The sequence below is a fragment of the Ailuropoda melanoleuca genome, chromosome 5, assembly GCF_002007445.2.
Source record: "Ailuropoda melanoleuca isolate Jingjing chromosome 5, ASM200744v2, whole genome shotgun sequence".
In the NCBI taxonomy this organism is placed as follows: domain Eukaryota; kingdom Metazoa; phylum Chordata; class Mammalia; order Carnivora; family Ursidae; genus Ailuropoda; species Ailuropoda melanoleuca.
The window spans coordinates 32,856,217-32,883,839 of NC_048222.1; the positions used below are offsets into that span (position 1 = coordinate 32,856,217).

The following is a 27,623-nucleotide window of genomic DNA, read 5'->3' on the forward strand; positions in this document are numbered from 1 at the left end:
GAGCCGCTCTTGAGCCCGCTCACCCCTCTGCAGAACAGCGCGCTGGCCTCGGACCCACCGCGGCACAGTGCCAGACGGCCCGCCAGCTCCCGGGCTCCTGCCGCAACACCACCGTGTCGGGCACCCAGACAGCGGGCCTGACTCCTTCTTGGGAGCAGGGGTGGGAAGTGAGCCCGCTGTGCGGAAACTGGCTCCTTCCCTGGAGCGGCCTCCCACCCCCTGCAGAAGCGCCCAAGGGAAGAGAGGCTGCAGGGCCTCTGCTCTGTCCACGCGGAAACCAGGGGAGGTAGCCGAGGGCTCTGGTGTCCTCACGACCCTCCGGGGGCGCGGGGTGCCCTCTGAAGCTACCGCCTGCGGGGCCGCACCCTTAAGCTCCTCTGCCTCCCTCTAGGGGGAACGGCCAGGTCCCGAGTTTCTCTTTGCCTAGAAGCTGTGTCATTCCATTTCTTTCCCATGAACCTTCCCGAGGCTGCAATACTCCTCGGAAAGGATGTGCCCAAAAGTGAATGAGGCATACAGGGCAGAGTCGCACTACTGATTTATGCAAAACCATTACCGCCGCCGCATCGTTTTCCCCGTCCCCCTTTCGGCAATCATGTATCCCATTAGCCTGTGTGATTGCCGCTGCTCACGAAGGGGCACCTTCGCTGAACCAGCTTCAACGGCCTCTGGATCTATCCCCCGAGAGGGGCCGGCTGATTTGGACGGTAGTCGTGTGTACGAATCCGACACAGCCTTACTCACTAGCCGGGTGTCCTTTTTTGTAGTTGCTGTTTATTATCGCTTTGCCTCTCCTCCCCAGGAGCCATAATTCTCGACACGTTTGAGAGCGTCTGGGGCATTCTTTTCTCCGTGAGCCACCTGGAAAGGATGTGCACAGACGCGCTGGCCTCCGCTCGGTGCTCGGGCCAGCTCCTCGGCCGGCTGCTGGCCGCGCCTCCTTTCATTACGGGGACTCCCCAAGCACCATGTGCTCGACGGAGCTTCGAGGCTCTTAGAAGCACGGGAGCCTCGGCTAATTTTCCCAGGTTGCGCTAAGGGTCCACCGTGAAATGTAGCAGAAATTGGGAAAATTTAATAAATGTTGATCCATGGCTCTACCTTGCTTTTCGGGTTTCTCCTGAGTAATTTTCCCAGACTGCTTTCACGCCCGCCAATACAAATAGGATTCCTGACCCGAGCTTTCGACTTACATTTCCAAGGTGACATATCTTGATAAAATACATGACCGCCTCTCAGGGATATCTGCCCATAAGTCAGGCACAAAGACACAGCTTCTGGGTGCTGCCACCCTGAAGACCACCTGCTCCGTTTTCCCCGAGTCTGCGGTGGCGACACCTGCACCCACACCGCGTTCAACAAGCGCTCACGATCCAGACACTGGTGACAATGACATCTTTCTCACGCCCACGGCAGGAGCACAGGTTAAGCGTCTGTCTGCAGGCTGTGGGGATGTTTCACTTTTCGTTTCTAAAAGTGAAGTCCAAGTGTCTCCAACAAAACACTTTTCGTTTCTAAAAGTGAAGTCCAAGTGTCTCCAACAAAACACCCCTTTTTATAAGCAAAAGTTCTGTCCATATTCATCCAAACAGCCCAAAACATGGTTTTCAGTTAAGAAACCCTTTTCAATGGGAGACATTTCCAGATTGTGAAGAATACTTTTTCAATATTGCTTAGCGGTGACAGGACGCCCAAACCATTGCGCACAAGTCTCTAACCCTAGTACGTACAGGAGTACAATTCTTGGTGACACTGCTCATGTATGCCAAGTTCCTAAACTTTCCAATACCATTTTCCCATATTCCCATAGGCCAGGGCTCCCACAGACCCCTGGACCTTTATGGCTTGGAAGGCTCTGGAAAAAGAGCCTTTCCAATACATATAGCTCCAGGCAGCCCTGCAATCCCTGGTTGCCATTTTTTCTGTGTGCACACTCCAGAGTTCCAGGGAGAACGATTTACTCTCTCATCGTAAATATCTTGGCCCTGGAGTGTTAGAGGTATCTTTTTAGTTTTGAAAAAAAGGCTAAGAAACGATAAAAGGGAAATGTTCCAGTTCCTAGGTAGAACCTGGTAGGTGTGGCCTTGCCAAGGCCCCCTTCCCACTGGAGGCTACTTGATAGGAGCCTGCCTCTGTCCCCCTGCCCTGGAGGGCCAGCAGGCGTAGCCCCAGCTGCCTGGGGCAGTTCTTCACTTCCTCCAGGTGACGTGTGTCTGTTTCATCTGGAAGCTCCGGCTGCACGGAGATCCCGGGCCCAGCTCCCAACCGCTGGCTGGGCAATGGCACGCCGCTCAGGATTATCACCTGCACAGGCTGGACGTCTCCCTTATCTCACTTCGGGGTGGCTCAGGTTCTGTGGCACCTCCCCCCAGGCCGGTAGGTCAGTGCAGAGTTACTGCTGCTCACGGACATAAGCAGGACTGTGGAGTGTTTGGAACGATGACCTGCGCTCACTGCTGCGTCACCTTCCCTCTCTCTTCCCAACCAAAGCTTTCATAATAGACATTTAAGAATAAAGAGGCCTGTAACAGGTCTGCTTTTATAGATTAATATTTTCCTGCTTTTTCTGTCTCACTGGGAAGGAAACTTTAAGATTGAATTCACTCTCTTTTTTTTTTTTTCAAGATTTATTTCTTAGAATGAGAGAGAGAGCACACACAAGTAGGGAGAGGGGCAGAGGGAGAAGCAGTCTCCCTACTGAGCAGGGAGCCTGACGTGGGGCTCCATCCCGAGACCCTGAGATCATGACCTGAGCCGAAGGCAGATGCTTAACTGACTGAGCCACCCAGGTGCCCCATCACTCTCCTTATTTTGAAGACAAGCATCCTGAGAGCCAGGGAGTGAAGTGACTTGTTGGGGTCACAGGGCTGGCTGGGGGTGAGGCTCGCACCAGTGCTGGGGTCTCCTGCACCACACTCGATGAGGCCTTCCCTTCCTTCCACTCTCTCCTCTCTCTTCCTCTGCTCATTCCCTACTTCGCTAGCCTATGCATTAGGGCCATTTCTCAGAGCTGCCTTCTAGACCCTTCCCACCCCCTTCTTCCTAGCCTGACTTCTGAGGTACCTGACCTCGGTCATGATCTAAAGTGTAGTCCTTAAATCCAAACTTTTGTCTGGAATTCTCACCTGTAACCCCCTCCCCCCTTCACCGCTTCTTGGAACTAAATGCCTCCAGACTTGCCCACAGCCATCACCTGGCCATTCTCCAAGGTCACGGGGATGACAGCCCGGCGCAATCTTCCGTTCTTCCTCATTCCTCAGATGCAGGTTGTCACAGGGGATTCCTGAGAGCTTATTTCCCTCCGAGCTGCACGGAAGCTCCGGCCCCCAGGCTGATTTACGGAGGGACTATGGTGTGGGGGACAGGGGGCTGGATGCTGGGACACGAAGACACCAGGACACCCTGTCTGCCCTCAAGCAGTGCAGCATACTGGGGGGCCTGGGCAGAGTCTCTGCAATACTGTTACGCAACCTCAAAGGTGCCAGGCTGGCTCCCTGTTCCATGGCGAGGCCCTGCTGTTCCCCTGCTTCCCTGGTCTCTGGCGCACGCCCAGTCCTGCCCCTGCAAATACCAGCTCTGCCTTGCACACACCCCACAGGGCACCTGGGTGCCACCAGATGTTATTTCTCTCAATGAGCACGTTTGATTTCGGCACCTCCCTTCCCTATCACTGCCACGCGATGCCCCCTGGATGGCCTGGTTCCCCATCCCTGGCAGAAGCGGCAGTTTGAGGGCTGGAACTGGGGCTCTCTCCGCAGGTCAGGAGTTCTCTGACAGAGAGGCTAACCAGTCCATTTGCTCTGTTATCTCTCGGAGTCTCTGCCCCCGGGGATGTTTGCTTCAGTTCTCGCGCTGACCAACCAGGAAAGCTGGCCTGGAGAGCCAGCCTGTGGCTGTGTGGAGGGACACCTGCCTTTTGGGGCTTAGAGCACAGCCTCTAGAGGGTGCCATAAGGGGGAAACCCCGGGGGGCCGTGGAGGGTGTGAGCAGACCTGGTGGGGGTGTCTGGGCAATAATTATCACCAGGTCAGGAAGGAGTTTTGTTGTTTAAAACAGAACAAAACAAAACAAAACAAAACAAAAAGAGTCCCTTTCCCTGTTTTTGTGTTTTTCTTCTTCACTCGAGCCACATGTTACTATGGGAACGAGGATGGCACTGGGACCCACAGCCACTCACCGGCGTGACAGAAGCCTGTAAATAAATTCTGCCTCACTCCAGGCTCCGTGCTGAGTGGTCCTGGAGGGCACCTCGAACAGCCACTTGCAGACTCTCTGTCCTGCGGGTGCCGCAAGCTCACAAGCTGCTTGCTACTCCCTGCACGAGCCCGGGGAGTCTGCGACCGCCCACCCTCCATGACCCCCTGCCACCCGGTCTCATCCATGTCTCTCCAGTCCTGAGGGCCAGGCTCATGTGGTCCATTTTAGAGATGAGGAAGCCCCTTCCTCAGGCCCCAGCCTCTGTCTCCGTCCACGTCAGCTGTGCCGTTGGGCTCCCTGGCTGCACGCCGGCTCCAGCACGGACGGCTTGCTCTTCACCTGGCTGACTGCTGTAGGCCCTAAGCCAGGGCCCTGCCTTGGTTTTCTCTCCTAGATCTGGTGCGGACTGGTGCCCGAAGTGTGCCCACAGGAGCCGTCTGCTCACCACCTCTGTGCTGGGCAGAGTCGGGTGGCTTTACCATTATTTAATGTGCCTCTCTGGGAAACAGAGCAGTCTGGATGTTTTAGGATGTCTGAATTGCCCGAATTCAAATCCTGGCTGGCACTCGCCAGCAGGATGACCTTGGGCAAAACACTTAACATCTCTCAGCTCTAGTTTCATCAAATTTTCTTTTGCAAATGTGCAGCTTATTGAATAACTATAAAGTGAATGCCACGTAGACTCCACTAGGGTCAAGAACCCAGGAACATTGTGGGTGTCCCTTGCTCCCTCCATGTGGCCGGCACTTCCTGATCCAAGCCTCCCCACCCCGAGGAAACCACAATTCTGGCTTTAATAATAATTATTCCTTTGCCTTGTTTTAAAGAAAAATTTTACCACCTGTGTTCACATCCTTACATGTGATAGCTTACTTTTGCCTGTTTTTGACGTTACAGGAACATAATCCTAGGTATTCTTCCGTGTCTGGCTTCTTGCCTTCGACATGCTGTGACACTCAACCTGTGCATCACGGCCCGACGGTGCTTGGCTTACCCGTTCTCCCTGAACGGATGACTGGCAGGTGTCCTGCTTGGGTCCAGTACGAGCGGTGCTGCTGTGAGCATCTTTGTTCTTGCATCCGGAACGTGTGTCAGAGCTTCTTTAGACAATACACACAGGTGTGAGATGCTTCGTCTCAGGGCAGGCGTGCACATGTTCAACTCTGGTAGATGTCGCCGTCACCAAACCCTTCTCTTGAGCAGCCACCTTGGTTTATGCTCCTGCGGTGCTGGATGCGGACTGCCCGCTGCTCCTCACCCTCGCAGACACTTGGTCCTGAGCTACCTCGTTTTTAAAAAGTGGGTGTGAATAGAATCTCCTTCACGTATGCCGGTTAGGCTGTGTAATGAGCCTCAAGGGTGGGCAATAGGGCCTGGCACTCGTAAGTGATCAGTAAATACAAGCTGCGATTACAATTTACAATGAGAATAACTTACTATGAGGGTCTTCAACTAGGACATGCGGACGTACGTGGCATATTTACCTTTCCACTTACAGAAGCGTCTGGTTTCAGAAACTCCTCAGTGTGGCTGCAGAAGCCTGCCTTGGAGTACCACGAGCTCTTGATGGTGACAAGCCGTAGTACTAAATCCTTGCCTTCGGTGGCTGATGATGCACGAGGGAGAGACGGATGGACAGACCGAACACTTCATTCACTCCCTCCGCCGACAGGTACTCCATGCGTACACGCACCGGCCCATGCGAGGTGCCAGGGACACACAGATACATATGCCAGCCCCTCTCCTCAGCTATGTCCATCCAGTGAGTGAGAAGGAAGCCTGAGAGCAGCCGACAGCCTGCCAATTCCGTCTGCAGCTTTGGTTACTGACTTTGTAAAGGCTCTTGAGTGGATTCCTGCAAGCAGGTCCCCAGTCTTTCCATACTGCAGACAGTTCATCCTTCCCACAGTCCTTCTGTCCCCCCAGGGGCTGTCTGTGTCCCTGAGCTTTCTGCCTACTGAAAACTCACTCCAGAACTTGCTCTCAAACCCAGGCTTCCATAAAAACCATAAAAAAGCCAAAATTAACAACGAAGAAAACCAACCCCCAACCCCCAAAACAGGTATAACTTCTATTTCCTTTAGTACATGGACTGGGTTTCAGAGGTCCCCAGGAAGATCCCGTTCGGACCCGGTCTGATCTCTGAGGACAGAGGTGTGCGCCTCTGCGGCTCTGCTACGATCATTGCTGAAATGGGAAGGAAGGGGTTGGCACGGGGCGCCGCGTCCCAGCCGGCATGGCTCAGCCACGATCACCCGGCGCGGCAGCCCCGGATCCGCCAGGACGCGTGTGGCGCTGGCCATGGGGCCCCGGTTCTACCCTTTTTCAGACAAGAGAGGCTTGGAGAGGGGAGCAACGTCCACCCCCTGGGCACTCAGACTGAGCAGCGGTTGAGGCAGATGGGCCACTGCGCTGGAATGAGCATGCCATCGCCAGCTTGGCGACGGAGGCCAGCGTCATGCGCCTGAGGAAGCAGCCGAGGAGGACCCTTCTGGCTGCCGCCCGGGGAGTCAGACAAATGGAAGCAATTGAAGGAGGCCGGACGAGAGGGCAGCCGGCGCTGAAAGACACGTGTCTGCCATCTAGTGCTCAGCGCGACAGGAAGACAAAGGAGGCCCTGCGGGCGCACAGGCACCGTGCAGAAAGCGTCCGAGGGTGGAGGGTGGAGGCGGGGAGCCGAGCCATGCGCGGGGCACGCCGGCCACGGGGTCCTTACGGCCCGGAGGATGACAAAGCACATGCTGGCGGGGACGAAAGGAAGCCATTCTCGAGGCTGAGACAGACGGCAAGGAGGACGCCAAGTACCCAAGGGGCCGAGGGTCACAGAAGGAAGTGGTGGAGTCTGTCAGGTAAGCATTAGGGAAATCTATCGACAGGGGTCGTCAACGTAGCTAAAAAATGCACTGAATTCCTCGCTGCGGGCTCACAGAGGAAGATGAGAGACAGATGCCAGCAGGAGAGAGACGCTTCCCAGAGGGCAGGGATGAAATGCTGCAGGAAATCAGAAGCATGCCAAAACAGGTGATCAAGAAATCTGAGCCTCCGCCGTGGCTGCGGCTGCTGTCACCCTAGAGCCCGATGGCAGGGAAGGGGGGACATCAGCACGTGGTCGGTGCACGTGGGCCTCGCCCACAGCCAAGGCGTGGCTGCTGCGGCAGGGCTCACTCGTCTACACTGGGCAAGGAACCCCGGGCTGTTTCAGCTCGGTGCCGGGGGGGGGCGGGGGGCTCTGCTATTCCAGCAGCTGGCGGGATGTGGAGGTCGGGGTGGTTTCCAGCACCACCAGCGCACAGCTGCAGGTGGCCACCCTCCCACGGACACACGGTGCTGGCACTTTCCACCTTCTGCCCAAATAGCCCAGCACCACCCCCTCCGAATGCTCTTCAAGTCACAGGCCCCCTGAGCGATGCTCCCCTTGCCCCCCCCCAGCTCCTCTCTGGATGGGGCAGCACCTGCAGAAAATGGTCTTCCATGGGGGATGTGGCAAAGTCATTCACCTACCGTTCTCTTTCTGTTACCCACACGTGCAGCTACACTTCTTGAAATCACCGAAAGGCTTCGGTAACTCAGTATCTGAAGGTCCTGGCTCTGACTAAACGAAGGCTGCGGACGTCACTTGGCAAACAAGCAGGGGCAGGCCGAGGAAACCCTGCCTCTCCCTCTATGACCCTCCCCTGTGAGAAAGCAGCCACCATGACCCCAATATTCTGATTGACGGTGGGGTTCTGGCTTCCATGGGACTAGAGATGGGGCTTGTCCTGGACCCCTCCGCCATTTTTGTGTCCTGACTGTGCCCCCAGCCTCCTTTCCCTGGCTAGCTGCTCCAAGCTCTCCTCTGGGGCTGCCTCCCCCAGGAGTCCTACTTGACCAACCCTAGTCACCCCTCTTCCCTTAGTGCAACCTTGTCTCTCACATCTCTGAATGCCACCACACCGATGTATACACATTCCCACTGTTCCCTGAGACAGGTGATGCTTTGTCCAAAATGCTGCCCCAGAAACTAGCGTGCTGCAGGAAAGAAAGCTCTCTTTGAGCATTTGCTAAATTCTTTTTTTTTTTTTTAAAGATTTTATTTATTTATTTGACACACAGAGAGAGACAGCAAGAGAGGGAACACAAGCAAGGGGAGTGGGAAAGGGAGAAGCGGGCTTCCTGCAGAGCAAGGAGCCTGGGATCATGACCTGGGCCGAAGGCAGACGCTTAACGGCTGAGCCACCCAGGCGCCCCCATTTGCTACATTCCTGATTCCCAGGGAGACTCAGCACTTTTGTGCCTTCTTATGTGCTCTGGGAAAGACAGTTTGTAGGTCTTGCCTACTGATCCCGTTCATTGTTTATTTTATGATTTAAGACGTTCCCCAGTTGGCAACACCACATTGAGGATTTCTTCCCCGAACAGTAAGTGACTCCATAAGGGCAGCTGAACAAGTTGCTCATCAGCCAAACGGAACAGATCACCGACTGATTAGCTGCCTCCTAGTCCACCCGTTCGAATGGGCTGATCAGTGGGGTTGGAGCTCCCTGCACAGACAAGAGACGTCCCTGCAAGAGATGATCTTAGACTCCAACTTCAGGGTTCTGTAATGGGAAACTCACTGAGGTGAGAGGGTGAGGGCTACACTCTGGGAGACCCACGTCAGATTGACCCCAGTGCTCCTTGGCCTTCTCTGACCTAGAATTCCTTCTGCTGGAATACCTAACTGCAGAATCCCATGGAAGAATTGAAGACAGAACAGTCTGGGGTTTTTTTTCAATGTATTACATAAGAAATAAGCGACTGCAAATGAAAAATATTCAATTTTACCTTAATTTAGTATTATGTAAAGATAAACTTAAATTGTTTTCCAATTTGGCACATGATAAACACATAATTTAAATTTAAGTGGTAATAAAAATTGGGATTTATTGGCAAAATTTAAAAATAGACTGAGTAATGTATGGAATTGTTGAATCACTACATTATATCCCTAAAACTAATATCATACTTTATGTTAACTATACCAGAATTAAAATTTTTTTAAAAGAAAAAATATGATTTAAAAATATGATGATATTTGGTTTGGGGCTCAAATATACATTAAAATACAGATTAAAATTTACTTTTGTTACCTCATCAAAAAAAGTGCTTTTTATGAACTAATGTTTACAGTTTTTTTAATTTTGTGCCTTAAAAAAAATCTCAGTTTGTTTACTTTTATAATTTTCAGGTTTGTGAAATGAAGAGGTAAGAGAGAAAGTTTCAGGCTTCTGTTTATCAGCTCTTCTCTGCAAGAAACACATTGTAGGCATGTATCATTTTTGTTATAAATGAAGAAAAAGGCAAAATGAATATAAATTATCACCGTATTTTCACTTTTTAAGATGCATTTTGAAGTACCAAGAACACCTTGACGTGCTCTGGAGAATTCTGATTTGACAAACACAATGCATGAATCAGGCCAGCTATGTCATGTGCAGGGCTCAGCACAAAATGCAAATGTACAGCCTCTTATTCAAAAAGCAGGAAGAAAGCTTTTTCTTTCCTCCCCCAGTTTCTTTCCTGTCCTGACACAGGGTTTTCCTTTGTTACTTCATGCTGCAATGCATTGGCCAGGGGAAGTCCTTAAGCCAGGGCAGACCCTCATAGGCACCCGGGGCCCTATCCTCTGACTCAGGTGAGATTCATACCAGACCCTGACCCTCCCTGCAAACGTGCTGGGCCCCCACAGGGAGTGGAGGGTGGCAGTGGTCATGGGGAGGCTAAAAAGGGGAGGCTGGGCAGGTCCAGGCACCAGGGGTCAGGGGGTGGGTGGCTGAGAACCTGTCTTGGGAAGGTCTGAGGGGGCAGAGGTGGGCCTGTGTGCGAGCTGAGGCTCCCAGCCCCTGGTGAATGCTCCGTTGTCCTATGCGGCTGCCCTTATAAAAACAAATTCATAGGTAAAATTATGAAGAATTTAAGATGGTGCTGGTGAGCATGAAACCCCAAGCACAGAGCCCCCTTTTGGGTGTGGAGCCCCACGCAGCTGCCCTGGTCACACGCCCAGGAAGTCAGTCCCAGACAGATCTGAGAAGAGCAGCTTAAGATGAAACTGAACAGCGGTTACTATTTTGATGCCTTTCATTTCCCTCTTGAGTTTCAGCCTTACTGTTCCTCCTGATTCCTGTCTTTAACCAGCAGTCTTTCAGAGGTTCACACTAAACACACACGACTGCCTAAAAAGCAAGGGCGTGATAAGCAGATGAAGTCAACAGTGTGGCCATATGCTAGACACCGGTATCTGGTCACTAGTGCTCACTCAATGCCCACTCAAAGAACAGAAGAGGTAAGTAGTTAACTTACAGGTGAGTGGCACTAGTCTCACCTTAAATGGTGTGCGCGAATGCCCAGGTGCCTTCGTAAGCCCACTGGGAATACAGGCTATGGAGGGGAGGATAGTCCTGGTATGTCTAGCTCAGTCCTGGTTTATACTTGCTATCCCGGTGTAATTATTAATAGCGCCCTCCCTCACACTCAGATGTCCTGGTTTCTCAATTCACCAAGGGCACTGTCTTCTCTTCTTTTTTTTTTCCCCATTTATTTTTAATATTTTTAAAAGATTTTATTTATTTGAGAGAGAGAGAGAAAGCACGGGAGCACAAGGAGGGAGGGGGCAGAGGGAGAGAGAGAATCTTAAGCAGGCTTCATGCCCAGTGCAGAGCCTGATGCAGGGCTCAATCCCACGACCCTGAGATCATGACCTGAGCCGAGATCAAGAGTCAGATGCTTAGAGCCACCCAGGCGCCCCCTGTCCTCTCTTCTGATCCAGAGGAACCCAGTGCATTTCTCTGGAGCCATTTACATTCCGGAGAAAACAGCATGGCAATGTTTGAGGCGCAGGCCCTTCACCTGACTGCTGCCCTCAAAATGGGGGAAAACAATCTGTCCACTCTCCCCTCATTAAATCCCAAAGTAAACATCTACAAATGGCATGGTCCACTGGAATGATCCCGGCCTGGATGCCGGGGGAGGAACAGGCCCAGTCATAAACATTTCTCTGCAGGCTGGCATAGGATGGAAGAGACAGAAAGAGAAAGCCAGCGATCATCTGCTACAGTGGCCCCCGTGGGGCTGAGGTTCCTTAAACACCATGTCCACAGGGCCAAGGGACCTCTGAAATAGCTGTTGTCTGGAGGACAGAAGACTCTGAGGACAGGGTGTGTGACCTCTCAAGGTCTCTGTGGTTGCCGATTCCACAGGGACGCTGGTGGGAGTAAGCAAAGCCATAGGAGTTGGCTTTCATTTCCTAGTGAAGAGACATCTAGAAATGATAATGATATCCCCACTGTGTAAGAGCAGGACTTTCTTCTGTACCAAGCTGTCTGAACAACAGGCCATTAGCAGGGAGAACAAACAGTTCCACTTAGCTCGGGACATAGCATTTACCTGCCCATCGTGAAACAGCACAGCGTCGCTCCCGAACAGAGACCCTTACCTCATTTGCTGTGTTGTGCGTTCCCACGATTCGGATGAAGGAGGCGGGCTGTCTTTCAAAAGTTACAGATTGCCAGGACCTGTGAGCGGAAGCACAACCACGTGCCTGGTTAGAAGGTACCGTTAACCCGGCCAACAGCGCAGGCGGGACGAGCTAGATGCTGCGGACGGAGGGTTCCTGTCCTCCATCCTCAGGAGGCCTGTGACATAGGACGGATGGGGGAACAGAACGGGGCTCCACCTCGCGTGTGTCTGAGGGAGGCAGTCAGCACCTAGGGTCCCCATTCAGAGCGCTTCTACCTTCTGCGAAGGCAGCTGGGAGTCTCACAAAGCTTCCCATAAACAGGCACAAAGTACAGTCCAAGTTCACACTGCGACAGGAGTGTGGCCAAAGAGAAAAGTGATCAAGGCTGATGGGGCTTCATACCATACATTCCCTCATCTGAGAAATGGGCCCACCTCAGGGGGCTACTGGCTGAATGGGTGTGCGTCTGAGAGGCGTGGGGGGTTCTGGGAGGAGAGTTTTGAACCAGAGCAGGAATGTGGCCTGGGCGGGGCAGGGCAAGGGGAGGGAGAAGTGGCGGTCTCTCACTGCCGTGTGAACCCTAGACTCTTCTGTCTGAACCCTGCCCCATGCAGGGGATGGCACCTGGGGAAGAAGGGGAGATTTCTCCACAGGGCCTCCCCTTTCCTGCTTCCAAATGCACCCCCGCCCCCAGGGCTTATTCTCAGGACCAGCCAGACTCTGGGTGGGCTCAAAAGCCAGCTCATTTAAAGCCCAGCCAAGCAGGCCCTAAACAGCCCTGGAGAGGAAGAGTTCCGCTCTTGGTTTAACGCTCCCAGCTCATCAGAATGCGCTGGAGGACAGCACAGCACCCACGACTGTAAACTCCAATAATATTTTCTGTAATAAATGTGAGGAGTTCACAGTTGTTGCCGTCCCTCCTCCACTCACACAGTGGAAATGCCAGCTGCTGGGAAGCTGTTTCCTGTAATTGTCTAATTACCAAGTAATGCTACCAAGGAAAATATATGTATTTGTGGTTTGTTTTCTCCCCCTTTGGTTTCAGGTGTTCCATCTTCTCTCTCACTATGAGCCGCCCACTGAGACTGATTCACTGCTGCCTGGACACCCAGGCCCCTTAAGGTCATTAAAAAGTCATTACCATCCTGTGTGCAAAGTCTGTGTCTCTGAAAGCAGTTTTCTGGAAACTGCATAAGAAAAATCACTCTCTTTGTAAAAATGCTATTATTCATACATGAAGGTGATGCCATCTGACCATCCCCAGAGCCTGCACTCCTGGCCCATTTTCTCGGTGGGGGACTGTTTTGCTCCCAGACCCACACAGCTTCCTTGGGGCGTCTGCTGGGTGGGATGCAGTCTGCGGGCTGGGGCAGGCCTACAAGGGAGGCCCTGTAGGGCTTCGACCCTGGGCCTGCGCTCCCATAGCCCTGTCACTTCTGAGCCAGTCTGTGTGGCTGACAGATGGGCATCCTCCCTCCGGCAGGTCAAGGGAAGTGAGAGTTCCATGCTGCGTGGGGCAGGAGACGCCCATCCCCACTCCTAAGGGAGGCTACGGCACACACCAAGGCTGGGCCACCGCCTGCGTCTCAGGAAAGGGAGACACAGCCAGGACAAGGGACAGCAGCCACCGACAACTATCGTGTTCAAGTCAGCTTCACAAAAGGACTGGGGTGCAGAGGGGCTGGGAGCGGCGGAGGTGGAGGCCGTGTTCTTAGATTTCTAGCTGCGTGCCTACCCAGAAAATCTTGGAGAGCTCCGGACACAAAGGTCCAACTCGGCACCTGTAAGCTCACGACGCCCAACAACACGCTTGCGGCTCCGAGGTGCGGGCGGATCCGAACTGTGCCTCCTGCTCCCCCACAACACGCCCGGGAGCCAGGGCAGCGAAGGAAGGGAGGTCCGGCCGGGAGTGGCCTCGGGCAGAGCCAGGCTCCCGAGGAGGGCTGGGGGCTCGGGTCGCCTCCGCCCCTCGCCTGTGCTTGGGGACAGCAGCCTGAGCAGGAGGGAGCATTTGTGGAGTAATAAGATCAGAAGGCCTCAATTTAATACCAATCCTCCATTACGCTGCATTAATATCTAATCACATTAGAGTTCATTTTCACTAACACAGCCTGAGAGCTGAAAGATGATTTCATTTTCAGCAAAACTGGATACCGACCCTAAAACAAAATATCAGTAGGAAGGGGTGCAGGTTAGGATGAGGTAATGGGCATCTGTCCCTCCCCAAATATCAGATCCCATTTGCCCTCAACTTCTTCCAAACCACTTTACATGCTGCTCGATGGGGAAACGATAAGGTGGCACCAAAGTCCACGTCGGGGCCACATGCGCAATCACTGTGTGACTCCAGGATCTCTCGGCAACGGGATACTACTGCCATCAGTCCCCGCGAGGTTCCACTGCCATTTTTATTGAGCTTTCCTGAGAGCTGTATAAACTATCCCTCCTCACCAAGTCCCCTGAATCCCTTCCTTAGTAGGTAACACGCCCAGGAAGACGACGGAGCTGCAGGGGCACAGCACCCACCTGGGTCACGGCCAAGACTGGGTGATGGGAGCAAGTATCTGAACAGGAGCAATGGGTGTCAACAATATGTGTGGTCTGTCTTTGAGCACTTACGACAAAACAGGAAGCCCCACCCGGGACTGAAGTCCCAAGCCTGGCACTGGAGGCTGTGCTCCCCTCTCCTGAGCTCCAGTCTCCTCTGTCCAGTGCTGTCACCGAAGAGCACCTCGAGGGAGGTCCCAAGTCCAGGAGACCATAAATGCGTATCTATACACACATGTGTTCACGAGAGGTATCTACATAAGCATGTTGGCCAAAAGGCGATCAAGATTTTAGCTTTGGAATGAAAGAATGTCCAGAGACATCTACTAGACTTTTGTACTTTTCTTTACTGTCTGAATTTGGTAGAATGTATATTTAAGTATTTTTTTAAAAGTACCCATCTTGCCTACTGCTCAAGGCTTTGATACAGATCATGAACCAGAGGTGGTTTGGCACGCTGGCTGACACCACAGGCTCTGGGTTAGAATCTCAGTTTTGCCCTTTGCCCAGCTCGGTGACCTTAAGCATGCTGCTTAACCTCTCTGAGCTTCAGTCTCCTCATTTGTAAAATGAAGACAATAAAAATATCTAACTTTTTTTGGTGACGATTAGATACATAACAAATATAAAACATCGAGAACAAAGTGCCAACTGCTAAAGTATTAAAAAATAAAGGATGGCATTGTTATCACTATTACAAGTACCATTCAGCCAAATGAATCTGGATAAGCCACACGGCTTCCTGGCCCTCATCTGTGAGTCAAGTTTGCTAGTATGTGATTTACTGACTACAGCACGGGCTCCTAGGGGCACCCAAGGCACTCCCATCAGCACCCATTTCTTGGAGGCAGACAAGGCAGCTGGAATTTGGAGGAATTAAGCAAGCCTTATTGAAAATACTCCCGAGCCTGGCACCCGAGTGTTACGGGGGAGTGTAAAACATAGTGCTTGCCCTTCTGAGGCTTATAGTCTCTCTGGGGAGATCAGCTATCCTTTCACGAACTAAGTAGAGAACAATGTCAACAGTACCTGGTCCCAACTCACAAACTGGTGGTGTTCCAAAACTTTCCTTGTAATTGGTTGTTTGAAGCTTGGAAGCAATTTTTCTGGAGAAAAAAGTTCTAAATTTCGATTGGGTTGCCACCCATAAAACTCAATTTAACCCATAACGAGGCTGAAATACTATATATATATATGTATATATATATATGAAGTAAAAAAAAAAAAGGTAAAAATGATGTTGTTGCCATAGTAGTAATTAAACAAGCCAGGAAAACAAGAGCTTAGGAACAGTCTCTCTAAAGCTGCTGCTTGAGGAATGAGGATCAAGTTCTGTTATGTGCATAAATTCAGGGGCATGTGGCTGGACTAGGGTAGGTGGTCTGTTAAGGAGTGAAAAAAACGGGTCCGGAGCTGTCCATCTGCAGACCACCACCGTGAGGCTTACAAAGCGCTTCCCAATCACGATCTATCACGTCTGGTCCCCAGCAATCTGTTAGGTAGCTCGGCAGCCCGTTGGAATCCCATTTCCGAGGTGAGACACTAAGGCGGAAAGAGAAGTCACGTGTCCACGTTCCAGCGCCGCCCGGTGTCAACTGAACAACAGAAGACCAGATTTCACAACTCTGGGGGCTCTTTCCACCCAAGGGCACAGTGAGGAACTTTCCGATGGAGAGGCTGGGGCTGTCTGTCTCCTGGACAGAGACAGGACTCCTCCTGGCCCCGGGTCCCAGGGTTGTACAGCGCCTCACTGGCGTGCTGGCGTCATGACTCCGGACGGGAGACCACACAGGCGAGCGGACCGCAAGCTGCCCCCTTCCTGTGCTGGGTCCCTGCAGCCTCAGGTCCCGGTGTGCAACGGGGTGAAGTGGTTGTGGTGTTTCCATGGGAAAACCGTGCCTGGCACGTGGTAAGAGTGCACGTTGGCTACTGTTCTATCTTCACAGTCACACATATGGAAACGGGGGGGAGAGAAGAGGCTCGGGAAGCGCTCCCCCTCCACACAGACAGCGTGCAGAGATGGAACACACATATGGCTGCACTAAAAAGCAAATCAGGGGACGACATGTACACTGTGGAGCCACATACACAGCCGCACACGTGACTCACGAAAACATGCATGCTCACAAAACATGTTTAAATATTCTGGAAGGAGATGTGCTGAATTCATGACACTGGTAGTCTCTGAGGAGAGGGTGAGGAATGGGTTTGCTGATGGAGAACAAAGGAGGCTTCAACATGAACTGGAATGTTTTATTTCTTTGATTAAAATAAAAAAGACGACGTGTACGTGAAAAATATTAACTACAGTCAATTGTGGGGATGAGCCTGTGAGTGAATGTTGGAACACTTCCTATTCTTGCCTGCATTTTAAACAGTTCTTGAAATAAATTAAAAAAGAGGGAGAAGAAAGGCATTAAAATGGTGTCTGTGTTTATGTGAGAAAGAATTTGCCAGGGGTGGAATTAACCAAACCGCCAATATGAAACTTAGGAGGCCAGGGGGAGTCAGCCCCTCGATGGGCATGTGGATTTGCCAGGTGGTGCCGCTGGCTCCAGACAAGTGCGTCTTTTGGGAAGTGCGCAGAGGACAGGAGAGCTGCTGGCTGGGGGAGGGGTGCAGCCACCATCCATAAGTGCAGGGCTTGTGTGAGTGGCTCTGGTGACAAGGGCCGCTGGAGAACGGAAGGCAGCGGGGCTCAGCTGAGATTGGCCTTCCATCCTAAGCCTCATCCTAACTTCTCTGGGGATCCTGTAAATCCTGTACCAATGGTGTGTGATCTTTTTAGTTCTGGAAAATTATGTGACTCTGCTGCCTATGCTATAAAGAGAATGCCAGTGTCAGAATTCTTCTGGAGCAGACCTGGTGAACACTGGGGAGATGGCCAAGGCCAGATGGGCAGTTAAACAGGGCAAACTGATCATGGGTTCATCTTTGCTCCCTCCACTGAAAGGGCAGTAAGGAAATCTAATATATGCTTCGTATCAAATACATGTGTTCTAATACACACACACACACCCCAAACAGATTCACACTACGCGGCTCTAGAAAGTCTCATGTCATTTGAAGGTAGAGGTGTACAGGGGGCTGAACTATGAGGACTGGTTGAAAGCAGGTGAAAAGAGCAGATGGATCCCCCTCCCCCATATCCCCTCTCTTTCTTCCTGCACAGCAGGAATGACCCCCTCCCATCTCGGCAGGAGACAGGGATTTTACTCTGAACAGAGAGGGGCAGGAGGAGGCACAGCGGAGGGTGGGAACCTGTTGGGGCTGAGACTAAGGAATTACACAGAAGTGAGTATCTCAGATGGTGAGACTTCCAGTTCCCTACCCTCCCCCTTGGCTTTCAGACCACTGTGATCCAGGCTTAACCCCCAGACAGAAGACTAGAGGGTCCCTCTAGAGACTCTGACCAGCCCAAGAGCTACTGATCCACCTTCTTTCCCTCTGTCCCTCTGGTTTCCATAAATATTTATCCAGTGCTTACTATGGAGTGGGCCCAATTTTAGACTCTGCCCTCAAGAAGCTTACATTCTCAGGGGAGAGAGAGGGACAAAAAAACTATAGGACTAAACAGAAAAATATAGCAGTGTAAGTAGATTGAGACAGGCACACTGCTTTTAGATACCATATTTAAGGAGGTTCTCTCCGGTAAGTGACAACTGAGCTAAGACCTACACCAACAGAAGAAATGGCCATGTGGATCTGGAAAAGCGTTTCAGGGGAAGAAACAGATCTGCTGGATCTGAAGGAGCAGGCATGGGTCTCCCAATGAAATGCCCAAAGACCAGTCTGATAACCTTGTAGGAAGTCCACAAACACACCCTCCTACACAAAACTTCCAACCAGCTTTCTCAGTGCCTAACGTCTGAAGGTGAACAGCCAGTCAAGGGGCACAAAGGACCCTAACATGAAAAATAGAGACCAAAAGCAAATAGAAAAGAAAAATAATTCAGAAAATAGAGTTATAATTCAGTAGACAGAATAAAACCTCAGGAAGCAAAACCCTTATACTACTGTCAGAAAGATGAAAGAATTATTACATCCTTGAAATTAGAATAAAATGATATGAAAAAGGGATATTCAGAAAAAGAAATTGCTCTTGTCAATTAAAACTAAGAATTGAAATCAATAATTCAACGCAATAGAAGCTTAAGTTGAGGAAATTTTGTAGAACATCAAACAAGATGGCTAAGATAGAAAATAGAAGAAAAAGGATAGAAAATGAGAGGACCCAACTAAGAGGTCCACTATCCAATTAGTAGATGTCCCAGGAAAAAAGAGCAGAGAAGATATGAGATATCTAATTGTCAAAGTAAAAACACACCTTCCCATACATGAAGGACATAAGTTCCTAAGTTACAGAGGCCACTGAGTGGCCACTACGATAAGAAGACAAAACATATTATTGAGAAACTTTAGAAGATCTAAATGTTTCTGCATGGTGCAAAAGCAAGTCAACATAAAGGTGAGGGAACCAAAATTGCATGAGATTTTTCAACAGCAACACTGGGAGTTAGGAGATAACAGAGCCCTTCTTTCTAAATGTTGAGGGGAAAGTTAGTCCCAGCCACAGGACTATTCCTAGCTCAGTCAATATTTGGATAGACTAAAGAAACTTCAATTCAGGCATAGATCTGGAAAAATTTACCTTCAGTGCATCCACTAGAAACTTCCAGAAAATGTGCTCCACAACTAATAGCGGATTAAACTACGGCAAAGAAAGTTACAGCATCCAGAAAGACAGGATCTGACAGAACAGATGTGAGGGGAATTTCCTGGAGGGTGGGCAGGGAGAGTGGAAGATGGGAGCCTAGTAAGGCCTAGGGCAACTAGCTCTGCTATGGAGGGAAGGCAGGGCTCCAGGAGGAAAACCAAATTACCAGAAGTATTAGACCAGCCTGAGGGGATTTCTGTGAGTCTGACAAAAATAAGTGATATGTGCCTAGAAAATTAATGAATGGGATATATAGAAAAGTAAGTAATGTTTAACTCCAGGAAAAACAAATGGTGATCTTAGCAAACTACATGGCTTAGCTCTGAACAATAGTTACGTAGTCATGCTAATGCTCACAATAAATGATAAAAGCTGTGATTGAACTGGAGGGGGAGGGGTGGGGAGGGAGAGAAGTATACTCAGGAGAGGGGGAAGGGTCTCTAAGGAAGGAACATATTTCCCTTAAAACCTAAAAGTCTGATCACGTGTTATGTTGGACAAGTAGGGGGACACAGGCACTTTCACACACGGCAAGTACAAACTGACTTAGCCAACTAGCAACACTTTAAATATACACACCCTGAGCGCAGAGCTGGCAATTCCTCTCACATCACGGGAGCTGTGACACGCTCACAGCACGGGCAACACAGTGGGAGTAAGAGTGCGTTGCAGCACCCTTTGAAGAGCAAGAGAATCCAGACAACCTAACGCTCCTCACGAGGGACTGGTTAAGTAAATTATGGTCCATCTCTAGCCCTGTGATGAAGGACTGTGCAGCTGGAGAGAGGTAGGGAGAGGGAGAGAGGGAGGGAGAAGTTCTAGAAATCTCCAAGGTATAGAGAAATCTGTATTAAGAAAATGGGGAGAATCCACATATTCGTTTATGTATAATCTCTGGAGGAAGAGGTGGTGGGTGATCGACAAATTTCACAGTCTTTAGTTTTTAATTTTTAAGCCATATTAAAGGTATTTCCTCTGAACGTACTAACTTTTCCAAATATTAAAAAATTGTTAAAGAGAAGGAAGGAAGGCGGCTGCCCCTGGGGAGTGGGCCTTGGGGGAGGGAAGGGTGAAGCGGGGGACTCCAGCTTTTTGTTAATGAGCCTTGTGCTTCTACTTGGCTTTTAAAACAATGTCCCTGTATAACTTTGATAACAATTTAAAAATTCAGAAGGTGAAAAATAAAAGCAGAGCCAGAGGAGGAGACAGGCCTATGGTGATGAGGAATGGACAGGGTATGCGGGGGGCGGATTTATTTACAACCTTTGGGAGCAGGGCTGGGAGGCAAACAGGAGCCTTCCGAAGAACAGATTCTTGCAGAGGAAGGGAACATTAAAGGCCGTCCCCTATCAACTGAGCTGCTGCGGTGACAGCGGCGCCCTCTCAGAGCGGTGTGGCGCTGAGACATGACAGGTATTAGAGGCCTTGAGTAAGCCTCCAGACTCGCCCAAAGATCCCTCTGGCAGTTCTTTAGGAGTGATGACCGCACAGCTGCCCGCCGTCCCTCCGAGCGCGCTGCTCTCACCCGCTCCCTAGCAGCTGCGACGGGCGAGGATGCCAGCGTCGTCTGTTTCACCGTCTCTAAAGCTGCGCTCTGGACCGGGCGTGCGAGGGCCGGGGCATCTCCCACAGCACTGGCTGAGGCGGGAATTCCGGGGTCGTAACAGGCCCTAAACCGGGCCCTGTGTGTCCTTCCCCAGCAGCTCCCCACCCGGCACATCCTGGGCCCCCTCCCTCGCCCCAGAGGCAGAGTGACCCCATGTCCTAGCAGCAGAGAGGCGGGGTCAGCCCAGATCCTAATTAACCCCCCTTCCAAAGGGCTCCCTGGTCCCCAGATCCCTGACCCAGGTCTGAAGGCAAGGCTCAGCGTAGCGCAGGTCGAATCTGGCACCTGCGAGGAAGTTCTTTTGTCCTGCAGGACGCTTAACTGGATTTCACAGCTGTGTCGCTGCCCCGACTTACAGGGAATTCTGGGCTCGCTCTATTTACCCTGTCTGTTTCTCCATTCACCAACTATTCACGGAGAGCCCTCTACACGCCAGGCTGAGGAAAAACACTGCCAAGTTAGTGGAACCTGACTGCAGGTCCCACAGAGGTGGCAGGAAAACAGATTGCGAGGAGCCCCTGGGAGTAGTGACCATTTAGTCACACGCTGATCAGCCAAATGCTTCCTGAGATCAAAGGTCACACAGGGGAGGCTCAGAAGACATATTTTTGCTGGTTTCCTGAGTATTTTTAAAATTTTGAGTTAGGTCCCACTTAAAAATTGGGAGATTTCACATAAAAATACAAACAGGTTTGTACAAATAGGTTTCTCTTGGAAAGCTGAAGATCTGGCATCCTTGGGTCCTTTTCTGCAAAGACAATACTGTCTACAGCTGAGGTGAGTGAGACAGAGCCAGGCCATCGAGCTTCTGGTGGTTTCCATCACTCCCTGCAGCCTCCCCTGGCCTGCTATGCTCGCTCACATCACCCACCTGGCCCAAGGAGGCTGCCAGGTTTCTATCCCAGCTAAGGCTGGGATAGAGTTCAGGCAGTGCTAAATGGAGCAAACTAACTCTTGAACAGGAATCACACCACCTCAAAATTCTTTGGGAACCTAGCGCCAGGAAAGATACACAAATTATGTTTCATTAACAACAACAACAAAAATCTGGGGCACCTGGCTGGCTCGGTCGGTGGAGCTTGCAACTCTTGATCTTGGGGTTGTGAGTTCGAGCCCCAGCTTGGGTGTAGAGATTACTTAGAAATAAAATCTTTAAAAAAAATCAATTTTCTTACACGGTTTTCTTCTTGGCCTTGAGACTGGTACAACAGGTCTGTGCAAGCACAGAACAGCTGATGCGGTCTTCAGTCACTGCTGCTTGCCCTCCCCTTGGCTATGGTTGGCAGGAAGTTATTCTGCAGACCTTCTAAACATTCCCATTCCCAGGCCACACCCCAGACCAATTAAATTCAGAATCTCTGGGGGTGGGCCCTACATGAGTCCCGTTTAAACTCCACAGGGGAGTTCGATGTACAGGAGAGGTGGAGCCCTTACCCTGGCTGGCGATGGTGGGGTGGGGAGCAGCCTGCTGGGACAGATGTGTGTCATCTACTGTCCTAATTATAGTCCAGATCAGCAGTCCCCTAGGTTCCTCCTGCCTCTGAGATTTCTGGACCTATGTGGGCATTTTATGTTTTCCGGCCGCTCTGGTGAATGCACTTGCATTTGCTGCTCTAACATGAGCTGGTCCCTGCTCCTAGCATAATTTCCCCTTTAAGAGGAGTTTCCTCTCAAAGAAAGGATCAGGACCCTCCTGCCAGCTCCTCATAAGAGCCAAGCTGAAAGCTTCTAACCCTGTGGCAGCCAGGGGAAGAATCGTTCCTGGGGACATTCGTAGAGTGTTCAAATGAGTATGTGTGGGAGCAGAGGGGAGAGGGGCTGTTTTAACCCTCTGCATCTCACTCGGCCCCCCATCCCCATGCCCCCCCACTCAAGTGCCATCCACTCCCTGCTACGGAGGCTCCCTGACTCCCCCAAGGGGGTGCAGTAATTGATGATTAGCATTCCAAAGCCTGGCTTACATCCTGCTAGCCGTCACATTTAATTACATTTTAACTATATTCGTCTTCCATAATAGCACGAACATAATTTAGATAATTATCTCTCTCTCTCTTATTCTCTGACTCTGTCTGTCTCACTTAGAGCTCCTTGCAACAAAAATCGCTTTCTCGGCTCAAACACATAAGCAGACTCTGGGGCCAAGTGCTTCTCTCTTGCAGCAGCTGTGCTAGAAACACAATGACTTTGAGTAGTGTGAAGAAAAAAAAAGAAAATTCATGTTTCTTCCTGCCTCTGTATTCAAGTTTGTACACAACTGGTGGTGGGAGTTGGGGTGTGTGTGCGTGCACGTGCGGGCACACACACGTTTGCATCTGGGCAAGAGCTTTTGTGTGGTAGAGCAACAGGGGAGGTCTGGTCAATCAAATTAGTGTCTATAAAGCACCCTCTTGGTCTGGCATTTCTTTCTTCCAAGGCTTAATGGTTTCCCTTGCAAATTTAAACTCGGCTGAAACAGTTCTAAATGTCTGGGAAGTCTTTTGAAGAGATGTGTTCTTTCTAATAGGGTTTCTGTCACACTTGGATCTTATAATTAATGACCTTTACCCTTGCCTATTATCTGCCTCCTCCAAGAGCCCATCAGGTACAAGAGGGAAATGTGGGGTTCCTCCAAGGGAAAGTGTGTCTCAAGCCTGCTAAGACAGTGTCTGGAGTCCCCATGGACCCTCCCAAACACAACTGGGTCACCAGCCATCCCAGTTCCTGCCCCAGTAACAACCCCCCCCCCCCCCCCCCCCCACAACGTACTCGTCAGGAGCTCCGTTAGTTTTTCTGGTGAAGCCAGACAGAGCTGAGCATTTTGGGTAGGAAGATTTTATGCTACAAAGTTCACACCACTAGGATTCTTGAACCCAAGGGAATAAGAAATGGGTTCAGAAACAGTTACTATCCAAGATAATCCTGCTCAAAGTTTAGAGATCCAGAGCCTGCAAGAACTTCAACAAACCAATTCAGAAGACGCAACATGGAGACAGGAAGTCCTTACTCTCAAACACTCCAGGTTCTGTCCATTTCCTTGGAATTCTCAAAGGCTCCAATAAATATAAGATTTTGTATAAAAAATTCACCTTGTCTGATATCGAAGGTCNACTGACCTTCATCTTCTTTAGACAAATTCATTATTCGAATGGTTCTTGATCCACATCAGAGACAAAAATTCTTTTTTTCCCTTTGAAGAATAAATACCACCCAGCAGTCCCTGCACTGGTGAGGGACAGGCAGGAAGAAGTTGAACAGAAGAGTGGTTGTGTAGTTAGCAAATACAGGGACTCTCGCTGCCACGTGTTTGGGAGACCAAAATTCCTAGCTCACTCTGGAAATAAAGACCCAGACCAGACTTCAGGAGCTAGGTAGAGGAGTCTAGACCAAAACTTTGCTATCACTGTGTTGAGTCCACCAACTGACCCTTCCGATGTGACTGGGCCCACTACTGGCTCATGTGAAGAAGGATGTCAGCAAAATGCTGATTCTGGCCACTGAGTGGTAACTCTTGGTCCACCAGAGAAATCAGAAACATCAACGTGGAGACTCGGAAAGGCTCCTGTCCTTGGTGATGCTACAGAGGAGGTCAGGAGTGGCCCCCCCTCGGAGGTGGGGCGGGTGGAAGTGCTCTCCACCTACGGCCTAGGTTCTGGGCTGTTCACCTCTCTCGGTTCTGGCAGCTGGGGAGAATGATCTGCCCGGGGCTGAGGTTTCACGTGCTGTGAAGTTCCTGTCCAGAATACAGTGGAGTACTGTCTGCCAGGCCTGTGGTGGGCGTGAGGGGACACACTGCTCCCTCAAGACCCTGCACAGGCTCCGAGTACCATGACTTGCTCCATATCGTTCAGTAGGAATGTTCCTACTTTTGACTGGTGCCCAGCTCACGTGCTTGGGAATTCTGCTGAAATTTGCCTGGAATAGAACAACCACCTGGGTCTAGGCCTCCACTGGATGGATGGGTGGGTGGGCAGCTCAGTCCCACTTTCTGCCAGTAGATAGCTCTAGAGGCTGGTGGGGGAGAGGGCACATTCAGTTTGCTCTTCCCCAGAGGATTCCCTGCCCCTGGCAAGTACAATGCTCCACAGAATTATGGATTTAATGACGCGGGTGGCTTCTTCCAGCCTGTATGGAGAGCAGGCCTGCTCTGAAAAGGCTGCTGCCTCGGAGGAGAGCGCCACTCCTCCCTGGCTCTGCGTGACTGTCCTTCCTTCGCCTCCATCTCTCCCCCAGAAGCACACTCCCTCTGAGACGGGCACTGGGAATGTGAGGACCATGCCTGGGAAGGAGCCAATTTTCAAATGTTAAGAATTTGGCAATTTTGTTTCCTAGTGTTTTAAATACTGAAAGGATTTAAACACAATGAGGACTAAATGGCCCTGAATTTCAGGTTTTAAAAAGGGCTGCTTTTATGGAAATTCACGCCAAATGCCTGTGCAGAACAAAACCCCCCACCCTACCTCAGAAACCCACCACAGCGCACACACCCAAGCAAGCTGGTGGCCCTCTGGAAGGGCTGCCAGACATTCTCGGAATCAAATCTGACCAATTTCATAACTAAAAATTACACTAAGCTCCTGCGGGTATTCCAGATCTGATGACATGCCAAATTCGTTCAGCACCTAACACCAGGGAGATATTCAGTGAAAACTTAAAAATAGACTCTCGCTCTCTAGCCATTAAGGGCCTGATATTTGCAGCTGAACAGGTAAGAAATTGGGGGCACTGGGGAGAGCTTTAAAAATCTCCAGAGTACGAAAAAATGTTTCTCTATGATGAAAACAATCGCTCTTCAGACGGAGCTGCCCAAGATTAGCCTTGAGCCACTGAACACACTGGAATCTCTGATAGAGTTCCACAATAAAAAGGTGCAAGTGTTTCCGGCAGGCCCCATAAAGGCCCTTTCTCGAATTTGCATAAATTGCTGCATTCAACACAATTAAAGCTGATGTAAGGCGGTATGGTGCACGTAACCACCTTTCTTCTGGGACATTTTCTGTTAATAAAAAAGTGGAACTTAAAAAAAATAATTTCTCTCTCTTTTCAAACACTTTCTTGATAAAAAGTCACCACCTCCCCCCCCGCCCAACTTGGTGTCGATGAATTTCTGGGCGCGTGCTCTGTTGCAGGCAGGCTCTTGGCTCTCCTGGTTCTAAGTCACTCTCTGACGGCGTCCCCAGACTCATGACCGCATGCTGGTTGGCGAGAACTCCCCTGGGTGACGCTGCTCTGCTCATCTCAGTGCCTTCAGCGAGGCCGCCAGCGTGCAGGAGGGAAGGATGCAGCCCTGGCTCCCTGTGAGCTCACAGAGCATGGTGGCCAACGCGACGGGACAGGAGACAACCAGGGCATGTGTGAAGTACGTAAATTAGGTTAAATAACTTAGATAATCTATGACACAGAAATCAGACGCCAAGATGGGTAGAGGGATTTAGCTGGGCAAGGAGAGCGCTTGGAGGTGTGGCAGGCCAGGAGATCTGGTCAGATCATTTTATTAGCCACAGGAGCCAAGTCAGGATCAAAATGATAGGAGCAAAACACATGGGAGGCATCTTGCTCTCTGTGATGAATCCAGATTCCCCTCAGGCCAGCAGCCTCAGAGATACCCTCCTGATATTTTGTAAACCCAGGGCTTGTGTCTACACAGCCGTGTGTGTGTGCACACGCGTGCGTGCGGAAACAGTGCATTTCCTAACACCTGCTTTGAATTTTATTCATGCCCCAAGGCTAAGACATCAAACAACGACTTCTTCACTACTTCACAGTAAACAAGCAGCCATGAGACACGCACAAAAATATGGCTTCCTTTCAGGTTGTGTTTCAATCTACCCCTAGTTATTCGCTGTGCTAGTCCCCTGCCCTGAGGGTTTTGCAGGGTTGAAGGAAGATGCCAAGAAGTCAGATTGCATTCAACAAGGTTAAAAGTTATCCTTGGCACATGGAAATCTCCTGCAATAAAACGCTGTAAGACTATTGCCAAAGCTAAATCAGCTTATTTTTCTGTATTATTTCTTGGGGAGGAAGGTTGCTGGGTGAAGGGGATGGGTGAGAAAACTGACCAGTAACTCTTTCTGATTCCATTGTCAGCCTTTAAAATCAGACAGATCAGCTATTAATCTCAGAAAGCCAGCAGTGAATGTGTGCAATAAATTTGTCATCATTTTATGAATAAGCTCTTGGTCATGAGGGCTTACTGTCTGGCAATTCACCTTTTCCATGATATTTTCTATCAGCTGTACTTTGGAGCAGCTTAGAAAGAATATTATTTGTGTTCCTGGAGATCAGAACATAAAGCACCTTCGGAGTGATGGAGATGTACAGGCGGGCTTCACGTCTGCCCCTGGGCTCACTAAGCAAACAGTTTGCCGATGCTTGAGTGAACACCACCAGGCGACAAGAATCATGCTCCCGGGTCCAGGAAAGCACTCATCTCCTCCGCAGCCGCCAACGAAGGCCCTGTTAGCACGAGATGACGTTGCGTGTGCCCATTGGCTTTCTGTCAACGACTGTCAAATAGAGCTGTTGGTAATCACAGCTGGCAAGTTGTTTAGTCAATAGTTTTGAAAAGTTCAACCAAGTGTGTGAAAGCACAAAGTAGATTTTCCTAAAGTTGCGCAATGATTTACTCATCTTCCTGCTCCATGATGGCTCTGCCCCCATCAGGATCACACTGGTGTCCTGCCGGGCAGTCCCGAAGGGCTGTGGGGTGGGAGGTGCAAAAATGGATGAAATTTCAGCTGTTCTGTCATTCAGGTGTTTTTTTCCATCAAGTCAGCGGAACTCTAGTCCTGAGCCTCGGTCCTGAGGAGGCTTCACATTGGAGATGGACACGACAACAACAAAACCCTTAACGCCACTGCCACTAGGAACAGTTCCAGCCCTAGCCTAAACTGCCCCAGGGAGAAGGCCCCTCCACATCAGTTTTAAAGCTCTGGGGAAGATATCAGTATTTTTGCCCTTCATTCCTTGTGAAGGACCGTTGCTCTATTCTATGACTAAAAATGACAAGTGTCCTTTTGGAGCCATCTCTCCCGGATATGACAACACATCGTGAAAGGGAACCACACGAAATTAAGAATCCAGTTCTGACACCATGCAGTTTGTCG

At 50.5% G+C, this 27,623-nt stretch overlaps 1 protein-coding gene and 1 long non-coding RNA gene across 10 annotated transcripts in view; one reads left to right on the forward strand and one right to left on the reverse strand.

Moving 5' to 3' along the window:
• The window catches only part of BTBD9 (BTB domain containing 9), a 402,059-nt gene that overhangs the window by 9,962 nt on the left and 364,474 nt on the right, over nt 1-27,623 (reverse strand). For 6 of the 7 annotated variants that reach the window (XR_004625261.1, XM_011234240.3, XM_011234241.3 and 3 more), the window contains one exon: nt 11,648-11,726. Coding sequence is in view for 6 of the 7 variants with exons in the window: in XM_011234240.3 (XP_011232542.1) it covers nt 11,648-11,726 (79 nt within the window). In the remaining variant the exon portion in view is untranslated. Of the gene's footprint in view, nt 1-6,942; nt 8,718-11,647; nt 11,727-27,623 lie in introns of those variants that run through there. The other variant, XM_034660144.1, reaches the window with a different exon arrangement.
• On the forward strand, nt 9,729-13,816 carry LOC117802206. 3 transcript variants are annotated; one of them, XR_004625264.1, is made up of 5 exons: nt 9,729-9,850; nt 10,351-10,498; nt 11,216-11,763; nt 12,717-12,793; nt 13,155-13,816. It is a non-coding gene; the product is annotated as an uncharacterized LOC117802206 (long non-coding RNA). The 3 variants fall into 3 exon arrangements; XR_004625263.1 differs by lacking the exon at nt 11,216-11,763; XR_004625262.1 differs by lacking the exons at nt 11,216-11,763; nt 13,155-13,816 and having other exon boundaries at nt 12,717-12,814.